At 32.8% G+C, this 24,658-nt stretch overlaps 2 protein-coding genes across 4 annotated transcripts; both read right to left on the reverse strand.

The window, feature by feature from the left end:
* Positions 1 to 6,228: 6,228 nt before the first annotated feature.
* On the reverse strand, positions 6,229 to 8,786 carry LOC142627466 (2-phytyl-1,4-beta-naphthoquinone methyltransferase, chloroplastic). The gene is made up of 8 exons (XM_075801334.1): positions 8,656 to 8,786; positions 8,499 to 8,563; positions 8,313 to 8,403; positions 8,130 to 8,218; positions 7,810 to 7,943; positions 7,655 to 7,716; positions 6,897 to 6,996; positions 6,229 to 6,548 (listed from the first exon to the last, which is right to left on the reverse strand). The coding sequence occupies exons 1-8, from the start codon at positions 8,761 to 8,763 to the stop codon at positions 6,448 to 6,450; spliced, it is 750 nt and encodes a 249-aa protein (XP_075657449.1). The 5' UTR covers positions 8,764 to 8,786; the 3' UTR covers positions 6,229 to 6,447.
* Positions 8,787 to 17,487: 8,701 nt separating this feature from the next.
* On the reverse strand, positions 17,488 to 21,110 carry LOC142627482 (cysteine-rich receptor-like protein kinase 2). 3 transcript variants are annotated; one of them, XM_075801357.1, is made up of 8 exons: positions 20,138 to 21,110; positions 19,774 to 19,887; positions 19,371 to 19,510; positions 19,070 to 19,280; positions 18,889 to 18,954; positions 18,720 to 18,774; positions 18,316 to 18,478; positions 17,488 to 18,103 (listed from the first exon to the last, which is right to left on the reverse strand). In XM_075801357.1, the coding sequence occupies exons 1-8, from the start codon at positions 20,901 to 20,903 to the stop codon at positions 17,762 to 17,764; spliced, it is 1,857 nt and encodes a 618-aa protein (XP_075657472.1). In that variant the 5' UTR covers positions 20,904 to 21,110; the 3' UTR covers positions 17,488 to 17,761. The 3 variants fall into 3 exon arrangements, with proteins under 3 accessions (XP_075657472.1, XP_075657471.1, XP_075657470.1); XM_075801356.1 differs by having other exon boundaries at positions 17,488 to 18,016; positions 18,720 to 18,954; XM_075801355.1 differs by having other exon boundaries at positions 18,720 to 18,954.
* Positions 21,111 to 24,658: the final 3,548 nt, after the last annotated feature.

The raw sequence follows: 24,658 nt of genomic DNA on the forward strand, positions 1-24,658 counted from the left end.
TATCAATATAAAGAGAACATGAATAAACAAAGAGAAATTGGCTAAAAACATATCCATTTATCAAAATTAAATTATCTTTAGTTGGGTTTTCGTATCTTTTAAAAAAAAGCAGAAAATTCTTTGAAATCATCATTGATTTTTATTTTTATCACTATATGGGCCATTCCATAAAATAGCAATAAAAATAAACCTACAAATTATGAGTTTTAGCTCAAAATTTCAACAAAAAAAAAAAAACCAACTTCATAAATAATCAATTCTTTAGCTCTAAAACAAAAATATTTATGACTTTTCCAAACCAAAATTCCAAACACCCAAGACTCAAAGCGAATCATGACCTTCACAAAATTCGTAACATCTAACTATAATATCAAAACTGTAAGCTACTATCACTGAATAAAAAACACAAGCCCCATTCCTTGGTCATAGCCTCCTCATATGAGTTAAGATCAAATGGTACTGTAATATTAGAGTTATGTAGGTGTTGTTGAAAGATTGATGGTAAATGACATCATTTTTTGTCTGAGTATATTTGAGATGGAATGGCATAAAAAGCTCTAGACATGTACATATAAAGGAGTAGAAGTGAAAATGGTGAATGTAAATGCAAAAAGATTTTTGTGTGTAAGAGAGAGAGGAAAAGTCTTGAAACATTAAACCAAATGAAACAAATATTAGTCTTAAAACATTGAATAAAAAATATAACAAAAAGTTGTCTTGAAATATTAAACCAAAGGAAATAAAGAGTCTATTTTTAAATTTATTTTTATCTCTAATGTGGCTTAAGAGTATTTCAATTCTTTTCATAGAGTGTGCCATATGATAGAACCTTATGTTTTCCAGCATGAGTTCTCTGCTTTTATATATAATAGTCGCAGATTTCGCGCATTGCGCATGATAATATTTTTAGTGTGGTCTCATTAAATTTATTTTCGCAGTTCAAACTAATTTAATAAATAGTAATGTATTTCATAATCATATTTTCATTTGTTATAGTGACAATCACAAATATAATATATAACATTTTTATACAAAAATGAAAAAAATATAATTTTTCTCAGGAATTCAAAAGTTTGAAAAAATATTAATTTTTATAATAAAAATTATTTATAACATTTTGTGCGTCACCGAGAAACATATAAAAAAATATTAAAAAAATTTAACAAAACTACAATTCAAATAAAAAAGAAAGGTGAAATTCACTCTCCCAAATGTGTAAAACATATCAAATGTGATGTGATCAAGCCAAATATTCAATGCATAATCAAATTTAAAAATTTTACTCTATTATACATAATGATTGTAATCAAGCCAAATATTGTCATAATCTAATCTAACATCTAATCCAACATGCGAAAAATAAATAGATAAATAAATAATTTTAAACTCGAAATTGAATTCGTTTTCTTAAAAATCTCAAAAAATACACTAATGAGATAAGGAAGATGAGCAATACAAAGTATTCATAAATGCTTAAAAACAATTACTCATGCATCTAAAAACATCATATAATAAAGATAAAAAATTTGGTGCTAATCTGTTAAACAATATATTTATAAATAGTGAAAGAAAACTACACAAAGATCATTTTAATTCTTCAACTGCACTAATTGTTCTTCATTGTACTATCCAAACTATCCTTCTATTTTCCAAATAAACTAAAACCTAACAATAATACAAAATATGGACATATTGTAATATAGTTTCCCCCCAAATCTTGGCAACAACATTAAAAGTATTTAGTGTTGCAAATAAAATGATAAAAAAAAAAAAATACTTGCACCAAGGAACACATATGAGTTAGTCAATAATAGGACAATGGGTGTACAAACTTCATAAAAAATCCAACAAAAAATGTATTAAAAAAAATATGAGAGAGAGAGAGAGAGAGACGACCTTTTTGTGTGGGAAAATAAAATATGCATAAAACGAGAGAGAGTGACAAATTTATAATAAGGATGAGAATAAGAAGGGACAAAATAAAGGAAGATAAATGGGAAAAATTATACATAAAGTTAAAATTGTCTAAGAGGAATATGTATAGACAATACTTAGTTATATCATTAAAATTAAGGTAGATAAATATGTAAAGTTAAAGAGAGGTGCTACGTCTACAACATTTTTACAACAATTTTACAACAAATCATAGGTGGTTAGTTGTTATAGGTTCAAATTTGAATTTAATACTAAGATTACTTTTTTGTCCCAACAATAACAACCAGTAACAACTTGCCACTTAGGATTTGTTGTAAAAATGTTGTGGACATATCATTTCTCAAAGTGAAAACCGCCTAAGATGAATTTGTAAAGCTAATATATTTACATATTTAATGTCAAAAAAATTAAAAATTAAAAATAAATATAAAAAAATAATGATGTGGCAATGACGTAAAGGATGAGGTGGCTTAATAAGAGCGTAGCAACAATAAATACAATGTTTCAGTTTTTAGATATATATAAATATAGATTTGAGCCCAATATAAGAACATGTATTAGCAATAAGAGTAATTTTACATGTTTATTTTTCATTTGCGTTCAGCACAGTACTAGTTTTTTGAATGAATTTATGGGGGATATATGCCTCCAGAATACCTAGCCTATGGCCATTTAACTAAAACGGTTGATGTATATAGATTTGGGTGCTTCTATTAGAGATTGTTACCAGAAGACAAAACAACAAGGGAAAACCTTAGAATACTCTGACAGCCTATTCACAACAGTAAGCCTTAAAACTTCATCCTTCCAAAAATAGACATAATATTTTTAAAATTATTGATTTCTATTATTCTATATACTCCAATTTTTTGTGAGAAGAAAAAATAATTAATTCTCACCTTTTTTTTAATCTTTTTCTTTATCTTTTTTTGTTTTATTGTTTGGACAAAACAGACATGGAAGCATTTTCGATCAGGGATGGTTGAGCAATTATATGACCCAAATCTAATGTTGCATAATCAACATAACAACAATGTTAAGAATGAGATTTCAAGAGTGGTGCACATCAGACTTCTGTGCACCCAAGAGATTCAGTCATTACGACCAACCATGTCAAAGGCACTACAGATGTTAACAAAGGAGGAGCAACTCCCTGCACCCACAAATCCGCCTTTTATAGATGAAAGGACCATACCTAACAAGTGTGAAGACACCTTTTACTCCCAAAAAGTAGGAATATCTACTTCAATTGGTACGATCTCCAACAGTTCTTTCCATCCCAGGTGACCATATTGCTACTGTCTTTGGCAGTTTCATTCCGTCCCAGGTGACTATAACCGGAGTGAGAATGGATGATTCCTCAAGAAAACCAGTACTCACAAGAAGGTTTTCAAATGAATGAAACCACATTTCTCAGGTTAACTTGGCCTCAGCTTCTTTTTATTTTTGAAATGTAAAAATATTTAGAAGAAATAAAGAAAAGATAAAAGGAGAGAACATGGGAAATTATTGTAGTTTGGGCATAACAGCCTACCTCCACAATATAAAGCCTTAAAGGATTACATATTTTTTATTCAGTGTGTATTACAAAGTGCATATTGAAAGGTATATACAAGAAATACAATACGAAAATATGGTAACCCTAAAACTACTATAGCACAGGGTATTACAAAACCATGATAACCCAAGCTATGATATAAACTATGGTTCAATATATATGGTATTCCTATAATATTCTAACATACACTTAAGCTTAAGGTGGAAGTTTGAAGACAACTTTTTTTTTTAAATTAAAAATTTAGGTTTTTAATCATTAAATTGAATAAGTATTACATTTAGAGAAATAATCTCTTTGAGGAACTCAGGGATACCCTCTAGCCATACACAGGTATTATCCATCTTTCAAGCATACATAGCTATGGCATGAGCTGCCATATTTTCTTTCCTGTCTACATGAGCAACTTCCCAACTCTAAAATTTTGTAAGCTCTGCCCTGCTTTGTCAATAAGCTGCCAAACCCTAGATAAGTTTGGTTTGGAAGCCTTAAGGCTTGCATTGTCACAAGCAAGACTCCTAGTATTAGGCCTCTAATTCCAATGGTTTTTGCAAAAGATAAAGCTCAAATAACTACCATGCGTTCAACGGATTCTGTATCATGCACCATTTGCTCTTTGTTGCTTAATGCTACAATCAAGGGTCCCTTTTCATCTCTAATAATCGTTCCATTGCCCCAAGATCTTTGAATATTGCACCATCTATATTAACCTTGTACATACGAAATGATGGAGGATTCCATTTTGCGACTTTCTTCACTTGTCTAGTTTGGTTGGTTACAGTGTTTTGCATGTATTCACTAAGGGATTCCATCGCTTATTTTGGTATATCATTCCCTTAGCTCCAAATTATCCACGATATGGTAAAAAAATGTGCCAGTGTCTGTCTCCATGCTGTCAAAAAATTCCAATGAACCAACCAGGTATTAATTTAACTGTGCTGGATATTGTAAAACTCATTCCACACCTCTTATTTTTCACACCCACACAATGCATGTGTGGACTTTCATTTCATCATTGTTATGGAAACTCTCATAAATCCTGTCCTCTATTATTCTTATTTGTTCCAGATTGGTTTTGGTTGAAATAATTCCACTACAAGTGCACCAAGAAAACATCTTGATTTTGTGTGGTGTGTCCATCTGTCATTCTTTTCAAAACCTTCTCCACCTTTTCCCCTTTTAACACTCTGCTTTATCATTTTCTTGTCTGCTATCAAGAGAAATTCGGTAAGCACTTTTGACAGTGAAATTTCCATTTTGGTGCCAAGCTAGATTAGTCTATCAGCAGGTAGATCTGTGCTCAGCGGAACTTTTTTTAATTTCTTTAGCTTTGAAAGGCAAGAAAACCAACTCCAATAGATCCACATTCCACTGCTGGGTTGCTTCATCTACAAGTTTGCTTATTGTTGATTCTTCCTCTAGGATTCTTGAAATCACCTTATATGTTGTAGGCATGGCCAGCCACCTACCTTGAAAATTTTAATTGTCTTTCCATTGCCAATTCACCATCTGCTACCATTCTTGATTACTCTTCCTGCAGGAAGAATACATCTCCTCACATAAGGTGTATGACCAATATGAGCTTCCATGAAAGAGCATGAAGGAAAATATCTCTCTTTGAAAACCCTGTAAATTAGAGAGTGATTATTAGTCCTCAACCTCCAAACTTGCTTAGCTACTAGAGCCAAGTTGAAAGCTCGTAGATCCCAAAAGCCCATGCCTCCTAATTCTTTAGTTTCACAAAGTTGCTTCCAATTGAACCAATGTATTTGCTTTCATCTTTTCCTTGACCCCCAAGATTTACAAATCATTGATATTAATTCTTCACATAGTGATGCCAATATTTTTAACTCTTAGTATACGTGGGATTGCTTAAGCAACTACCTTGATAAGCACCTCTCTTCCCACCTTGAAAGGCAATTATTCTTTACATCCTTGAACTTTTTTCCAAACCCTTTCCTTGATCTTTACAAGGGTATGTTTTTTGGATCTTCCTATGAACAAAGGCAATTCCAAATGCTGTTTGGCTATCAAGTTGAATTGTCCTTTCATGTCACATCCTCAAGTTTACCTTCATCTCTACGCCTTCTTCTTCTTCCTACTTAGTCAAAGAGAACTTCATTTGCATCTACTCTAGACAATCTTCCATTCTTTGAATAATTTACAAGCCAGACCTCAGAAATATCCCACTCTGTTGGGGGATAGGAAACTTGCACATGACAAGACACAACTTCTACTAAACTCAAGAATTACAGAAGCCCTAGGCTCACAAAAGACATAACAGATAGAGAACTTGAAAACAATTTGAGTTTGGAAGAAAAGTGTGACAGGACAGAGCATTAATTGGATGTGGAATGGAGCATGGATAATAGGAGGTTGGAGGACATTGTCCTAGTGTATGTAGAGTGTATAAGGCAGAGAGTTGGACCAATGCGTGATTGGCACATAGAGGCATGAGACGAGCATTCCTGTTGTTAAGTCTCCTGACATTGTGAAGACTATCTACCAATAGACAAACCTGTGTGTTCTGCGACTCAAAAGAGTAGACAGAAGGAAGGAATCAAGAGATAGTAGAGTAGCATGACAATAAAATACATACATACCTGTGTATGTACATATGTATGTATTTATGTATTTGGAATATAAGCTTCACAGCTGACATCCAGCACTTTAATATCTTCTCTATTTATAGCAAAAAACCTGATGAAGCAGCCAAAACTCCAAAGACGCTAAATATATGAGCAGAAAAGGAAACAAGAGCTCCTACAAATCCATAAGTGGTGGTGTTTAATGTAATATCACAGTTTAGCAATCACTAGAAAACCCAGATATATAAGCAATTTTGGAACTTCATGAGTTCAATGAGTACAAATCAAATAGTTACAATCAATGAATTGAAACTTTCTCTTAAATCAAAAATTGAAACTTGCCAGAAGAATACCAAGCATGGATTGCATCTATCGTGTGGCTACCAAGTTCCCCATGAGGCCTCCACTAATCTCATAATGTCTAGCATTAGAAAATCCAACTTGTAAAGCAAGCCTCTCTAACTCTTTCCCTGTATCAAAAGACATAATTTCCAATCACCCAATTGGATTTATAAAAATAAAAAGCAACTATGGTGGCAATATACAGACCCTATGACTAACATAACTTTGGATTCAGCACATTTATTCACTAATAGTTAGTTATTATCCTGAATCGACATGCTACCATTTATTGTCTTAAGAAATAACATAATTGACAGTAGTTTATTTTTTAAAAACAAAGCACTTTTCCAGAACTTTATATGATTTGAGCAGAATGAAAAAACTTGGTAGAATTGCATGATTTGATTTCTAGTTGTTTACTAACAACCAGATACACCTAGAATTGCATGATCCAAAGTTAGTCAGGGGAGACCAACCTGTTAAGAATTCCTTGATTGAGCTTTTCAAATATTCATATTCCTTTGCAAGCCCATAACCAGTTGCCACTGGGACAACTACACTGTCAATCATCCATTCCTTGCAAAACAGATACATTTAAGACAAATTGATTTATTTCTGCAACAGGTACATAATAGTGTTGAACTCAATGTCCTATAGTCACAACAATGTCAAATCTAAAAAGAAGGAGATTCAACAACTGATATGAATGAAAAGTGCAAACTACTATCTCAATTTGTGATAGTGACTTAAAATAAAGCAAAAAGACATTAAGATATTCACATGTAAGCAGTGAAGAGTGTATTAATAGTTAAATAAAACACTGTTGGGCCCAAATATCTTCTTCTTTTTTTTAATATGTAAAAAAGGCATTGAATAAGAAAAAAGAGCAGCCCATGTCTACAGAGGTTATACAACAGGAAGCACTAAACTTAAACAAGGACAGTTCAACTATCAAGAAACCTTCCAAGGTATTGAACTTTTGTTTACCAAGGTGTCACAGCATGTTGTATCAAGAAATTATGTGAAACCTTCCAAGGTATTAACTATTAACTTTACTTCTCACTCAACAAGTGGTATCACATTTGATAATTCATCATGACAAGTGAATTCCAATATGTAAATATTCAATTCTCACAAACCCAATATCACAATAGAATATTTAAAATTGAGCACTAAAAATTAGTAAAATAAAAATTCCTGTCATTTTTTAGTTGTAATATACATACTTGACTACCTGAATTAAATTAGTAAATGGCTGTGTGCTTTTATTGAAATCAAGAACAGATACTCTTGAGCCTGAAAAGCCCACAACAACAAAAAACATTAGGGTATCACTATCACAATCATCCAATTCCATATATTTTTTAAGAAATATAGAGATTATAAGACCTGGTTTTAGAACTCTAAACATCTCCTGCATGGCTCTTTCTTTATCAACCACATTTCGTAGCCCGTAACCCATTGTAATGGCATCAAAGTAACCATCAGAGAATGGTAACTCAAGTGCATCGCCTTCAACCCACCTACAACAAAACACATGATATTAGTGCCTCTGCAGTATTGGCTATTAATACTATTACTAGTCCACCTTAAATTCACTAATAGACAACATTTTCAAAACCAAAGCAGAAAATTCTACTACTAGAAATGGCTTCAAGAAACTTTTCCCCTCTTTTAATTTGTTAACCGCTAGATTTACCAATGCTCACTCTATATTGTTGTAGCAGGCATTGGGGGCCAAGCCTTGCCGACATGAAGCAATTGACAATTGCTCCTTTGAGAAATCAAGACCAGTCACCTACAAAAACAAAATAATCAAAAATAATTACAACTTGTTACTGCATAAACTAAATTTATAACAATGCTAGTGTTGGAACAATGGAAGAACATACCTTGCCATTGGACCCAACTTTCTCGGACAAAAGAAACGCTAAATCCCCACTTCCACAACACAAATCCAACGCACAGTCTCCCATTTTCGCTCTAACACCCACAATTCCAACATTAAACAAACAAACAAACAAAACTTTCAAAATAAAAAAAGACTAACAAGAATAATATTTTTTTTTTTAAAATACCCAGTCCATGAAACAGTCATTCTTTTCCATATACGATGCTGACCCAAACTCAGCAAGTCATTCAACTGCATTTTTAGTTAGAAAGACATAAAAGAGAGCTCAAAAATAAATAAATAAAATTTTGAAGGAAGAGGAGGAGATGAGAGTGGAGAGTTACATTATCGTAGACAGGAGCTATACGACCAAAGAGTTCTTGGCGTTCGAGAGAAGAACGAACCGGTCTGTGTCTGAACCGGCACGAAGGAAGAGGAATACACACTGCCATTTTCCGACACCGAGGTGCGTCACTTTATCCTTGGTTTTTTTTTGAACCTATAAATACTAGATTTGGATATTTGACATTGGGCTCTCTTCCAGTTGGGCCTTCTTCTTGGAGGGACCATTAGAATCGGCCCATGTTAACTGGGCATGTGCGGCCCAACCATTACACCCAAAATTGAAGAATACCTCCTAAAATAAAATAAAATATATTTTATCCATTTATCTTATAGTATTGTAATTTTTTTTTTAAGTAAGGTCTTCAAAATTTTAATAAATAAAAAAAATAAATATTATACTCTTTTTGAATGTTCAACATTTTTTAATACATTTTACTCTTCCTTTCTCTTTCCATCAAAATTAAAATTAAAATTAATTTTTTTTTTTTGACAAATTCATTACTGGAAATGCATTGTTTAATGGATACAGTTTAGCTACAAAATTGGTTGTAGCATTAGTTGTAGCATAATACTACAACTTTACTTAATATCTTTTTTATTGAAAGTGAATTTTAATAAATCCACCGTTGGATTACATCTTCTTATTATATCCTTTATGCTTGCAAAATTTCTAGAAAATTAAAGGTCGATAGCTATGTCATTAATAAATTATTTAAATTGCAAGTTTTTGTAATTTAAAATTATGTATAAAATATAAGCTTATAGATCATATAGTAAATAATATTTTATTGATACAAAATTTGACATGTGTATTAAAAATGTAAAGAATATGTAATTCAATAGTTAAATTTTAAAAATATACAGTAATATTTATTTTATTGAGTAAGGTTGTAGCCTTAGGTTATAACCAATTTTGTAACTAAACTTTGTTCTTGTTTAATAACTAAAATTCAACATTACCAAGAGAGACAATGATCATTTAAAATATGGTATTTATTCTAATACTACTTGTTTCGATGTTTTTAAAATTAAAATTTTTAAAATAATTTTTATTAATGTATGAAAATAGTCTAATTAATGTATTAAATTAGATAATAAAAAAATATTGGATTCTTTTTCTAATTCATGAATTGCTTATAAAATATTAAGTAACAATACATTTTACATCTGCTTCCAAGCCCAAAATGTGTTAAAGTCGACCCTAGACTAAGCCTTATTTTTGCGAGCTATGAATTTGATCGATGTATGGAAAGAATCTTTTTTAAAACTGAATTTAGGAATTTAATAGAAACAACACCATTTAAAATTTTACAAGTTTTTAAAAGTTTTTATTTTATATTTAAAATACTTTAAGCATATGAAAAATCTTTATACAAATGTGACATATTTTTCATGAAAGACATTTAGCATGCCAATAACATAGTTAATACTGCATAATTTTGACATGATCTTAGTGGTGTATTAGTATTTACTATTTAGTACAAAGAAACCAATTCAACCCTGAGGTTAAGTTGTTAAAACAATATATCAAATTGATGGCTTTTTGCAAACAAGTGTTCAATGATAGTACCACCATTAGATATTGGAATAAACTAATAACTCTTTGTAAAAGACCCCACTTTAAATTATCCATTTAAACAATCAAATGAATTGATTTGACAATGTAACCAAGGAAAAGTAGACACTAATATTTACATCCCATTTAAGATTGGGTAGGTAGTAGAGAATAAAAATGAATACTTAATTATGTTAGATACTTACAATTTTTAGATTTTAGTTAAAGAAAAAAATACATTAAAACATATAAATTGCTGTATCAATTTTTAAATAAAGGAAAAAAAACCTTTTGAACCCAATGACTTTGCCTATTTCTTGTATTAGAAGAATTACGGTTCAAATTCCTCCCCTTATGATAATAATTGAATTATAAAAATAAATATATAAATACTATTGTTGATGCCCATTTTTGACAAAGGGCCCAACAATAGAGAAAGTAAGAAGGAGATGAGGGGCAAAATGATAAAGAAATAAGGAAACAAGCCCAGTGGGTTGAAGTAGCAGGATTGATGGCCAGCAAGCTCACAGAAATAAAAAGAGGTAAAGAATGAGTAAATGGGTCAAGCTAGCCCAAGAAATGAAGTAGTAAGCCCTTGGGAATAATAAGAGGTAAAAAAGAAGTACATGGGCTAGGGAAGCCTAGAGAATGAATTGGTAAACTCAATAGGTTGGCTTAATGACCAATAAGTCCAAAAAGGTAATAAGAGGTAAAAGTATAGTAAAATGGCCGAGGAAGCCTAGGGAATTTAGAAACAAGCCAGTGGGAGTAAAAAAAGGTAAAGAGGTAATGCACAAGCCGAGAAAACCCAAAGAATAAGGTGGTAAAATACGCTGACGTGGCAGGAATGTTGGCTAATAAGCCCAAAAGATATAAAGACATGGAAAATGGGCCAAGGAAGCCCCGAGCAAAAGATTGACAAAGAAGTGGGTTGTGGCAAGAACATTAACCCGCAAGCCCATGAGATAATAAGAAATAAAAAGAAAGACAAAAATGTAGCAGACACAACGAAGTGATATGGCAGGATTAATAGCCAAAAAGGCACACAGCCATAAAGAAAGAAGCATGGGCTCAATAGGAAGATGAAGGCTTTTTCACAAGTGATACCCAGTCCAAGAAGGGATGATATGAAGAAAATATGAGCTCAAAAACCCACACATCCTTCACGCCACAAACGATAAATATCAACTAATACATATAGCAGAATCAAACAATACAAAGGCATTTAGCATTAGGGTCTATTCTGGGGTTTTCGCTCAAGTTTCTTTGAGAGAAATGTCCTGCTGGGATGATATCTCACCCAAAAGAGGTAAGTATGGGCTGGGACCACTTGATGCATGCCATAGAGGTAGGTGATAAGGTAGCTTAATCCTTATCCACATGAGTAAAAAAAGACAGAGAGAGATAAGAAACAAGATAAGTAATTTTGTCTGGGAATGGAGAGCAGTGCAACTAACACATTCTGAGCAAAGGTAGTGACTAGGTAGCCGGCAGGCTAGTGGGCAGTCCTGGAGGGATACCATAAGGAGCTAAAAGCAGTTGAGAGACAAAAATGGTAAATACCATAATGGCAAATGGTATAAAAGGGGGTAGCCATGAACAGTGAAAAGACAGACAGACAAATGGAGGAGATAAAAAAAGAAAGAATAGGAAAAAAAAAAAAAAGGGAACAAAAGAATACATGAGAATAACCAGAGAGAAAAGAAAGAAAGATTGGAAAGAAAATCAGAGAGAGAAAGTGAATGATAGGGATAAAGGCACGCATCAATATACCATCTCTTCTCTGCCTCTTAACAGGCCCACTCTTTGGAGATTGAGAATTGAGACTCAAACCATTTAGGCCCTTTCTCAAAAGTGTGTAACTTTTATGGTAGAAGCCTTTCTTGAGGTTACTCACATTGGAGATTGGACCCCTTCTTGGGTTTGCTTCTACTAAAAAGTTCAGCCTATCATCTAGCAAACAAGCTTTTTTTTTTTTTTTTACTATTCGTATTTGTTGGGTGAGTTGCCTACTATTCAGTTATTGAGTTATTTACCTTTTATGTTGCAATGTTATTTCTATTTGCTCTATTATTCTGCTGTAACTCTATTAATCATCTTCTCAGTGTTAGTTTTATTTATTTCACTTAGTATTGTAGTTATCCTATTGTACTATATTTCTGCCACAACATTTGTAATAGTTATTCATGCTGTGACCACGTAATAAGCTCAGCCTACACCACTCATGCTAGGGCACATTTACATTGGGTTGGCTCAACTTGTGCACTAGCTAGCCTAAAGCATAGCTCCAATAAAGCCAGTCTCAACCCTCTTACCCCAGACTAACAAGTTGTAGCGCAGCAAAAGGGATTGAGGTCCAACAATGCAAAAAAGGTCCAACACAACTACAAAAACCTTACAAACTAATATGACAATAAATATGATAAGTGCCACAATAACATAATAAATATTTTTTTTAATTATATTTTTCTTTTGTATTTAAAGGTTGTTGATACATTATTTTGTAAAATCTTTATTTATAGCATCACTCTTATCTTTCAAAAAAAAAAATTATTTATATGTTTTTTTAATATCGATATTCATTATGTTGTTGATGTTCTAACAATCACCTCCCCATTGTCATATTAAGATATAAACTATTCTATACTAAAATTAACAACATTTTTAACATTTTTCTTTACTTATATGGTTTTATTGTATAGGTTTTACAACTAACGGTTTTAATTGAAAAACTCTTTAATGATTAGAGTCTTTGGCAAACTAAGATTATAAAGTTCTCTAAAGTTGTTTAACCCATTTGGTAACTAAATGGTTAAAATGCTTTAAATGTGAGAAATGAGAAGAGAGTAAATTATAAAAATGCTTTATATTTTATAAATAGATAATAACTAATTTATACCATGGTAAATTACATAATTGGTCTTTAACCTCTACATTGTATGTCAATTTAATCCCTAACGTTTCAAATGTGTCAATGTAATCCCTAACCTTTTAATATTATGTCAAAATGGTTCCAACCGTTAAGTAATGGATGGAAAATGTTGATGTAGCTAATGGTCAAAATAATTTTTTTTATACAAAATAGAAATTCTACTGTAGCTTAATCTAAGTGTATATGTGTGTAAAACTCCCTCCTAGAGACTTGAACCCTAACCCCTTACCCCCCAAAACCCTGGCCCTTACCCCTTCACACCCCACAAGCACTTATACTTATAGAGTGACTATTGCACCAAAGTACGCGGTGGTAAAAATAGATATTATTTATTTGCCACATGTATTGCCATGTCAGTATAAACTTTAAAAAAAAAAATGATAGTGCACATGTCCTTCATTTTTTTCCCCTTCATTTTCTTTTGCTTCGCTTTCTTGGGAAACAAACAGGATTATAAACCCATAATTGAAAACTTGAACTTCATTTCCCTGCAATTTCCCAGCAATCAAACAAGGGAAAAGTAATTTTAATGAAAAAGCAAAAATTGCGAAACTAACTACAAACCCATTTCTGGAATATATATATAGATTTATGTTGCTTACATAAATTTAAAGGCCCTCCATGGAAATTTTTGGACTATTATGATCTTTAGGTGGGACTAGGATTAAAGAAGAGGTATAAGATGATGCCAAGAAGTAGGGGTGTCCAACCAGACTTGGCACCCAACCCACCTGCCCAACCTGGCCCGAGAACCGGCCGATTCGGCCTGAGAACCGGCCGATTCGACGCTAGCTACGGTCGGCGGCGGATCTCCAATCCCAAAACCTAAGACAGGTCGGTTGACGGGTTAGAACATGGAAAACCGATTTCAACCGACCCGACCAAAAAACCCATCAGAAATAGCTTTTTCCGCCGATTGAAGTAGTTCGCCGGTATGATTTTGAGATCTCCACTGGCATTCTTCCAGCCTCATCCCACTCCAGGCTCTCTAGATCCAAATCATCGAGCACAACACGTTCAAAGTGAATGACAATTTTAGCCCTCTGATCACCACGATTCTCTTCTTGCTGCCCCTCACCAAACGCGGTAGTTTTAGGATGTCGAACACGTCCTCCCACTCGTGCTTTTCAAGCCGAGTCCAGCTCTGGCAGCTTTTCATCTTCGAGATCTGGCCTGATCTCATTGAGATCTCGCGAGATCTCTTCAAGTTCGGCCTAATCTCGTTGAGATCAGCCAAGATCTCTTCTAAATTCGATCAGATCCAACAAAAATAAGCAGATTTTGGCAAAAATCCAATGCGATTCGCAGAGTTTGAGCCCGACCAAAAACCGACCGGAAAACTTTGACGTCTGACCATCGGAACCGTTGCCATCGGCGGGTTGGCGGCGGGTCGATGTTTAGGAGACTCGAAGTGATCGAGTCAATTTCGGGTTAGGCACAAACCCGACCCGGATTGACTCGTGGACAGGCCTACCAAGAAGCATAGCACTTTGATGGCTTGTAGGAAGAGCAAGAGTAAAAGATTTGATCATTGGTTGAGAATAAATAAGAGGAAAATGTTGATTCTAGTAACCATGATAGTGTTGACAGCAAGCAAGAAGAACAATGAAATTGGGTGAGTGGATTGAGTTTCAAAGTTTTGTTTTATCCCTGATTTGATTTCTAGGAAGATACAAAGAAAATGAAATTGAATTTTTCAATTCTGGGTTCATTATCCCGTTTGTTTCCCAAGAAAGCAAAGCAAAAGAAAATGAAAGGAAAAAGAAAAAAAGAGGACACGTGGCACAAGTTTTTTTAAAAGTTTATGCTAACGTGGCAATACATATGGCAATCTAAGTGACAAAAAAATATATTATTTTGACCGTTAGTCACATTAACAATTTTCATCCATCACTTAATGGTTGAGATTATTTTGATACAATACCAAAAGGTTAAGAATCAAATTGACACATATAAATTAAACTCTAAGGATTAAATTGATACATAGTGTAAACCAATTATATAGTTTACCCTGAATTTAACAATATAGATAACACAACCAATTAAAAATTTAATAATACACATGAATATGGACACCCTTTGCAAACACAGAGAAACTCATTAACAAAGATATCAAATGCTACACATCAGTGGCAGTTCTAGGAATTTTTCTCATGGTGTTTCTTAAAAAGTATAAATTATACAATCTAATAAAAAGAGAAATTCATATATTGACAACAATAACAATAAAAAAACACGCAAATACATAAAGTTTACAATTGTCTTCTACGAGTTTTTATATTTTGAAATCGTTGTATGATAGTCTCGTTATCAATGCTACAAGCTTCATCTCTTTCAATGTACACAACCAAACAATCATTCATCCACTAAATGTAGAACAAATTATAGAGCAAAATTTAATTTTATTGGCATAAAAAAAACTGAGGGTGTTCTCAAAATTTTTTTGAAGGGTAAAAAAATAACTTTTTTAATTATTATATATATAAAAAAAAAAAAATTTCAGGTCAGGGTGGTCTTGGGACCACCCTAGTCTTAAGGTGGCGCCGCCCCTGCTTCACATTCTAGTTTTTCGAATGGACCTAAACATTCCTTCTCAATAATCTGTGATCGGCTGTAGTTTGATAATATCTTGTAGAATGTGGTAGTGTAGCACATATTGGGTTAAGTGCTAGAATCACAACAACTGCAATTCTTCTAGATCCTAGACCGAGGCTTCAATAGCTATGTTAGACAATTCCTCAGACGTATTATTGACAACTTGCTGCTCCCTTTTGAAATATTATTTGGTTTAAGAAACACAAATTTAAGCATTTCAGCCACCCCCTCTATAAAATATGTAGCCAGATTCAGCGGGACATGGATTGGTTCTGCAGCACAGCGACAGCCATAGAAACCTGCCTTTTGGTGTAAGAGATGATCGTTTAACTGATCACTAATAATACACTATAGACTGCGGTGCGCTAAAACCTCATTCTCTATGTTTGTGTGTGTACATATATATAGTAATCACCGCAATTTAAAAAAAAAATTTAAATAAACCATAGTACCACAATTCAAAAGCAATAATGATACCAAAAAAAAAAAAAAGGGACTTTGATGAAAAAGTGTAAACCTTTGAAGAACCGGTCAATGGAAAAACCATTGGAAGGGCATATCACAGCTTGTGCTTTAGCGAAAACAATTCACGTTTGTGCATGGAAAGCATTCCCTCTAATAATCGAGGAATAAAATCTTTTCAAAGTTCCTTCTTTGGAACTCCAAAATACCACATTTTTAACATTGTGTATAGCCTATTCTGATTCTTTCAAATTGCCCCAACATTATTGCCCACTCGACTACGTATGGTCTAGCCACAAGCATGCACGTCATCACATATAAAGCAATATACAGTTAACAAGTAACACAAGATATTGATGACGAAGTGGAAACTGATGCTAGCATATAAAGGGAAAACACCACAAGGGCTCTCAAACCCCCCAAGAAGAAATTCACTACTAAAAGTTATTCAATCTGAATCATACCCATGATCATAGACTCTACCTAGTAGAAAACTTACTAACGTGACTCACAATCAACTCCAAGCCACTTAAGACTTTTCAATCTCGAATTCCTTCCACAAACCATGTCTGTAACTCCAAATACCACCTTGAAGGTTTTGATCTACAAAGGAAACATACTGGGATGACTTTGTGATTTTAAACTTGATCACCAAATAGAAACAGTGTCTTGAGATTTACTTTTTGTACTCGCATATTGGTGAAAAGAGGTTTAGGACTTCATCTTTTGCAGCACGCGACATTAGCTCTTAAACCTCTTTTTGAGTCGATTATTATGTGCCCTTATATAGTTATGTAGGTAGGGCACAAGTTCCAAGTTAGCACCTGACTAGATTAAACAAATTAGAACTCATATCTCGATTGAACGAGCCTCAATTCAGAAAGTGTTGAGAGGCTTGTTTCGATCTACTGACATACAATCAAAGTGTAGTTGAAATTCTAGAGTCTACCTTCTCTTGAAAATTCTAGAGTCTACCTTCTCTTGAACTGGATCTTGGACACTTGATCTTAATCTTATGAATGAACGTTACTATTCAAACAAGATTACAAGTTATACAATTGACCGATAACAATATATTTCAGTGGGTGGTTGTGTAGGGGACATTCTTTATACACAAGTATAGTTGACCGAAGAGACTCTGATTATGCTTGAATTAATGATGATTTGATTGTCCATTGGTCCAAGCCATAATAGGAGTTGGACAAATACAATTGACATGTGTAAAATAAATAGAAGGGCTAAATACAGATATGAGAATAATAGAAGTTATATGCTCACACTGTCACTGATTGAATATAGTTCCAAGATAAAATTATTGCGACTGTACAACTAGTATTTATATAACAACCGAGAACTAAATCTATTATGCAACTGATTCCCAACAAATAATACAATCTCTAACTGATATAGTTACAGCAGCAATTACAAGGAGTTAGAGTTATATTAACTACTACTGTTAACTGATACTAGTTGCACATTATGTTATGGTGACATTTACTGACACAGTTGCACTATTGTCTCCTGGGATAGAAAGAAAGTGCCACAGACAGTAGCAATATGGTCACCTGGGACAAAAGGAACCGTCTGAGATGGTAGCAATAGAAGCAGAATCTCCTGCTTTGAGAGGGTTACATGGGTCTTCACACTTGTCAGTCAGTTTCATCACACTTTCATCTATAAAAGGTGGTTTTGTAGGTGCAGGGAGGTGATCATCCTTCTTTGTTAACATCTGTAGTGCCTTTGACATTGTTGGTCGTAATGACTGAATCTTTTGGGTGCACAGAAGTCCGATATGCACCACTCTTAAAATCTCATTCTTAACATTGCCATTAGGGTGATTATGCAACAACAGATTTGGGTCATATAATTGCTCAACTGTCCCTAATCGAAAATGCTTCCATGTCTAATTTGTCCAAAGAAAAAAAAACACACATGAACTTACAGGTGAGAAAAAAAAGTAGAAGAGCTCAGTTAATTCATCTTTCTTTTTAGAAAAATTGGAGCATACTGAAATCAAGATTATACCCGTGCACAAAGTTCCCACTTTTACAAAGTCCAGATGAGGTCAATAATTTATAATAATAATAAGAGACTAGATGAAGTTTTAAGGCTTACTATTGTGATTAGGTTGTCTAAGCATTCTGGTGAGAATTCTATGGTTTTGGTCCTGTTGTTCTGCCTTCCTGTAACAATCTCTAACAGAAGTACACCAAAGCTGTAGACATCGACTTTCTCGGTCAACTGGCCATGGACTAGATATTCTGGAGGCATATATCCTCTACAAATTCATTTACAAAAAAAAAAAAAAAAAAAAATTACTAGTAATTTAGTACAGTGCTGAACTCAAGCGAAATTAAACCTGTAAAATTACAATCTTTAATCACTAATACAAGTTCTTATATTATCGGGCTCAAATATTAGATAACTGCAAAATTCTTAGGTGGATTTGCTGAAAGTTGATATTTGTTTAGAGCCAATTTCTATGATTCAAACAATCAACAGAGAAATGGAATACTTACAATGTTCCTGCAATGGCAGTGCTTACGTGACTCTGATTTTCTTGCAATGACCTGGCTAACCCAAAATCAGCAATTTTAGCATGAAGTTTTGAGTCCAACAAGATGTTACTGGCTTTTATATCTCTATGAATTATTTTAATCGTGGAGTTCTCGTGAAGATAGGCTAAACCTGCTGTTGTACCCACAATAATCTCATATCTTTTGTCCCAGTTCAGTGCTTTTCCTTTGTTTGGATCTGTCATTTTTATTGAAACAATTAAGAATACATAAATTGTTGATATATTTCATTTACAATCTAGCATAGTGAGACCAGACCAGAGCTAGTACAAATGTAAAAGTTTGATAATTACCAAAGATGAATCGGTCAAGGCTTGTGTTAGGAAGGAATTCATAGACAAGTAGGCTTTCAGGCCCTGAATAACTGCATCCTAATAACCTGACCAGATTTTTGTGTTCCACACTGCTTATAATGTTTACTTCATTGTAGAAATCTTCTGCCCTATGTCTGTTGTTTGAGAAAAGCCTCTTGACAGCAATCTCTCTTCCATCAGGCAGAATTCCCTGTAATGGACAAAACCCATAAATCTCTGACAAAATATGATGGAAGTGGTTTTGGACCTTTTGGTTAAGGGGAGGTTTGTGATAGACTACCTTATAAACTGTTCCAAATCCTCCTTGACCAAGTTTGTTGGCAATGTCAAAACCTCCCGTGGCCTTCTCAAGTGTGGAATACTTGAAGTTCAGGCTAATATCATTAAGTATTTTCACCAGCTTTTCTGCATCATTTGAACCTAGGGAGCCAGAATAGAATAGAAATGAAAAGAACTTGGGTGGTAATTCGTAATCAAAAGAAGGCCATCAATAATGCATTAGATAACAGACTGAACTGCCCAATTTTTTTATTATTTGTTTTTCATTTCAATAATATACTAAACATATTCGGAGGCTTTGTAAAGTCAAGCATCCAAAGTGCTTGAACTTGAAGTGATCAAAATATTGATAACATTACAGAATAAGTCAATGTCTGCTACTTTTTCCAACAAAAACTTTTTACCTCTTCGTTTCTTTGCTATACTTCTCTGCCTCCAGATATAAAGTCCAACTGCTATTCCAACTACCACAAGAACCAGCGAACTTACAATTGAAACAATAATCACTGTTGTCCTACCTGCAAAATTCATCAATAGAAAGTGACCAAGTTTTATATAAAACATGCTCTTCCCTAAAGCTAAAAGGCCAGCCCCCAAACATAATGGTCCATTTCTTTGGTAAGTGATTGTATGTACAGGACACATAAACTCAATTTCAGTTTTAACTGTGAATCATGTTTTCAAAACACGATTATAACTAATAAACTAGAGTGTGTACGGCAATATTTAACTCAGCAGGTACAACAATAATTAGGGATTTTTGGTTACCTTTAGAACTTTGAGTTTCAAGTTCCTTGTTGAGAAAATCTTTGTCCGAGTACCTCACGAAGCAACCAGTGTTCAGTACTCTACCCTCTGACCAAGGCAAGCATTCCAATATTGAAGCAGACGCATTTTCCAAACACACTTCACAAGAGCTTGCATTCAAAGTCCTCCAACAATCAGCAAGTGCATAAGCTGACTCGTTGACTGCCCCAGGCACAGCCTCCTGAGCAATCGCATGGCCTTTTTGGTGTGGTGCAGCCACAACTGCACTGCTCAAAGCTTTTTTCAATGATTCTTCAAACGTTGAGTTCTTCCTAGTTGTATTCCCACATACGGAACTGTCACCAGGTCCTGTATACTGCTCAAAGAAGCTATAATTCTCGAACCTCATGTAGCAACCATCGAAGTAAATGCGACCTGAAGTGTGACGAAAGCACTGGGGAAGAGCTGTGCGTGCCTCTGCATAGCATAATTCACAGTCAGGTAAAGAGAGATCCCCATAGCACTGGCCGAGGCCATAGGTTGTATCTGGGCCTGAACCTGTGACTGCTACTCCAAAACCTGACCCTTGCATTTGTTGGCTGATGTTTTCCATTGTATAAACAAAATTTAAAGCAGAGACAGAGCTATTCTGCACAAGTTGGTCGCCACATGTTATTTGGACCATTTGGGTTCGTGGATCTCCGGTTGCTGTTTTCAGTAGTAATGAAGTGTTGATAATTGCTAAGATAAAACATCTGGAAGGGACAGATGGGAAATCTTTCTTCATTTTTCGGAAATAATTAGTATTTCTTGTTACTGTCTTTGATATTGGTTTGATTGTAAGGCTGTTCAACAATGATTTTCAGTAATCCAGTAATCCCTCTGGTTCAGTGGCAAGGACGAATATAAAGTCAGCCTGGAAGTATAAAGGAAAGATTAGTTGGAAAAAAATAAAATTGTAAGAAAAATAAGCAATAAGCAAAACAAAGCTGACTTCCGGTGAAACCTGAAAATAGTAAAAATAAATAAATAATAAGTTTATTTATAAGTGCATCTCAAAAGAGTACTATGTACTGTTGGAAAATCTGATTCCCGAGCATAGAGGCGTGTGAAATTGAAACCAAAACAATACAAAACAGTTATTTTTTTAGTAGGGTCGTTGAAATTTGAAGTTTGAACATATTGGTTGTCCATTTCCTTCATTCCAAGTCAAGGCATGTCTTAAATCATCGTCCCCTTGTAGCAGTCGAATCACTAAGAAAAAATCTGTGTGTTCAAACCCAATTATTGTTGAATTGAGTGGTAAATAGTCCTTGTGTGGAATGTCTCAAGAAAAATATTTTATTTAACATTTGCATGATCTTGTTATTGTTTACCCAATTATTAATTAAATTATTAAAACAATTTAGAGATAATATGGGACTGTATATTTGATTATGGTTGGTTTCGTAGGGTTTGAATCGGTGACATGTATACCGTTGAAATGCTCCATCTTTGCAGAGAAATAAAATTGAGTGAGAATGCTGAGGAGGGTATAGGTGCTGTAATATTTAGAATGTATTTGGCATGCAAGAATAGATCGAGCTAGGAATGAAATGAGTAATCATTCAATTGTGTAATTATGTTATCATTACAGAAAATAAGTATTCCTATAAAATGAATATTTTTTAAATTGAAGAATAGTTATTCTTACCAAAAATTTTGTTATCTTTATTCCTTAAGTTTTATAATAACTAAAAAACAGTTTATCAAAAACCATGGTTGGCTACAACTCTCTCTCTCTCTCTCTCTCTCTCTCTCTCTCTCTCTCTCTGTATATATATATATATATAAAGATCAATAATAATGTAAGATTTTTTTTCCCATAAAAAGTGACATTTGTAATTGTTGAATGTAATAATTTAGTTTTGAAAAAAAAAAATTGATAAGTACTAATATAATCAATTTATATTATAAGAAATTTATTAAAATAATAAACAAACGAAAAACTTTTTTTTCCCTATTTTATTAATTTAAATTTCAAATATGTATTAACTTTGTATTGTTTACTTAAAATAGAGTTTGAGATTGTTTTATTTATCATCATTTTTTTTTTAAGCAAGTGAACTTGTCATTTATTATAATTTAATACTTAGGAATATATTGTCAGTTTTTTTTTTTTTTTTAACATTTATGAAGAGAGAAAATTTGAGCGGAGAATAATGATATTATATAATTATTTAATTTATACATAATTTTAATTTTAAGCAAGACTCGCAGAGAGTACAAATATAATTATATAGAGGTATTACAATATGACTTCATTTTATCATCAAATCATGTTATACCAAACTAAGTGTTAAATACAACTACAAATGTTAGGTCATTTTGTAGTTGTACTCTAGTTATGTAATGTACATTACATAAACCCGATTTAAAACATTATTATTATTTTTGTGTACATTCTAATAAGTATTATTGTTTACTAAAAAAAAAAGTGTTAAATACAAATTCATGATCATATTCATGTGTTATCACTAAACAAATGAATAAGAATAATTAGTATATTACAGCTTCTTGTATTTTTTATAATGCTTATTCTTTTTTTTTTTTTATGAAGTATAATACTTATTCTTATTCCCTAGTAATCGTTAATATTACATTGTATCAAATGTGCTCTTAGTTTCAATATAAATGAAAAAAAATAAGGGTGAGGAATTTTGTGAATTTATAAATTTTTCATTTGTATTGCTTTTGATTAAAAAAAAGGTCATTATCTTTTTTTAAAATTCAATATTTATAATGTGGGGAGGAGTGACATTTTGGTTAGAAACACAAAAAAGAGTATCGATTTTTTCTTTTTCTTTTTTTTTTTTTCTTTTTTTGGTTGAGAAAAAAGAGTATCAATTAAGCTATAAAGGTATTGTCTTAGGAAATGCCATTTGAGCTCTCCGAAATGCAAAAATATCCGCACACAATCTTTTGACAAGAAATTAACTGCTACTTCACCATTAGTTTTCCCTCATTTTCTATTCCTATCAGTACTTACACCATTTCTCTCTCTCTCAATGTCTGTCAATAATCTTTTGTAGTTTTTTCTTTCTTGAAAATGAAATCTTTTTGTAGTTTTTTTTTTTTTCCCCATGAATTCTGTAGTTTTGTTGGTATCATAGCATTTACTGAAGCTTAATCGAATTCCTTTTCTTTTTAGCCGTCCCTTTCTTTATTTTAAATATAATCGAATCCACCAAATTTTTCTTTCAATGCCGTGTGCAACTAGCAAATGTATCAATTTTAAAATGATCATTAACTTTTCAAATATATCAATTTAGTCTCTAATTTTTTTTTTTTTGTATTATATTAAAATAGTCTCTATCATTATCTGGTGGATGAAAAAAATGGCATGGCCAACGGATATATTAAAATATCATTTTTAATGTCACCAAAGATACCCAACGACCTTAAAAAAAAAAAAAAAAAAAAAACCACAATCCATTTAAACTAGCAAATAAACAGGTAAGACACTTGTTTGGGATCTGAAATCCCTAAATCATGACAGAGAGAAGAGAACCATGAAAGGAGTAGAGGAACTATATATGAGAGATAAGGTCCACATCTTAATTTTTTTTTTTTTTCTAACTAAAACCATAGACTTAGAACATTCACATTAACTTGTGCAAAATTTTCCTCTTTATTTTAGAATAAGAACATTTTTTTTCCTATTTTAATTAACCACTTTTCAAAACACTCACTACCAATTCTCTATTCTAAATTATATTTTATTTAAATATCGTTTCTTCATTCATTTTTATTTTATTTTATTTCTTTAACTTTTCAAAACACTCACACTCACTTTTCAAAACATAAATAAAATATTTAATTGGAGAGACTATAGTGTTTATTTTTAGGGAAACATTGTAGCCAAAAGGCATTTTGGCTAATGTGAAGGGAAGCCAATGTGGGTGTTTTCAGGGGTTCATTCCTCATATTGAGCTCTTATATTATTTTGGAGAACTTAATGTGTATGCTCTTATATCTTTTATTGGGGTAAAAAAAAAAATGGTTCTCTAAACAGTGCCACTCGCCTTTAGTCCCGACAAAGCCAATGCTTGCTAGGTAGGCAATAAAAGAGAGATCAATTGAGGAAATGACTACGATCTATTGACAACAAGGGCCAGGGATTAAATTAGGAGGGTTTTTTTTTTTTTTTTGAGAATAGATTAAATTAGGAACTAAATCTTAAAATAGAATTAACCAAGTTCTAATACCATCAGAAAAGAAATTTAGACCCCTTTGTTGAATTTACAATAGAAGTAAATCAACTTTGTTAAATTAAAAAATTATTTTAACTAACAATTATGAAGTTCAATCAATTTTTTGTTAATCGCCACAAATAACAAATCACCATGTGTATGTAATAAAGTATTAAGTAATTAACACAAGTGATTTGTTGACGAAGTGAAAAACCAATTGATGCATCCTAAAGAAAAGAAAACACTCAAGGAGTTTACTTCAACTCCAAGAAAAGTTTTACTATTAAAATTAAAGTTTGTAGTAGAAATA

Source organism: Castanea sativa, chromosome 3 (genome assembly GCF_040712315.1).
Source record: "Castanea sativa cultivar Marrone di Chiusa Pesio chromosome 3, ASM4071231v1".
Classification (NCBI taxonomy): Eukaryota; Viridiplantae; Streptophyta; class Magnoliopsida; order Fagales; family Fagaceae; genus Castanea; species Castanea sativa.

Bases quoted from the DNA above. Each gene is read 5' to 3' on its own strand.
- LOC142627466 (XM_075801334.1), bottom strand. From the start codon at position 8,763: ATGGCAGTGTGTATTCCTCTTCCTTCGTGCCGGTTCAGACACAGACCG. The intron at 8,219-8,312 runs GTATGTTCTTCC...TTGTTTTTGTAG, and splicing joins AAGTTGGGTCCAATGGCAAG to GTGACTGGTCTTGATTTCTC. The intron at 7,944-8,129 runs GTGAGCATTGGT...GTTTTGTTGTAG, and splicing joins GCCTGCTACAACAATATAGA to GTGGGTTGAAGGCGATGCAC.
- LOC142627482 (XM_075801355.1), bottom strand. From the start codon at position 20,903: ATGAAGAAAGATTTCCCATCTGTCCCTTCCAGATGTTTTATCTTAGCA. The intron at 19,888-20,137 runs GTAACCAAAAAT...TGAATTTTGCAG, and splicing joins TGAAACTCAAAGTTCTAAAG to GTAGGACAACAGTGATTATT. The intron at 18,955-19,069 runs GTAATTATCAAA...TAAAAATGACAG, and splicing joins CCTTGACCGATTCATCTTTG to ATCCAAACAAAGGAAAAGCA.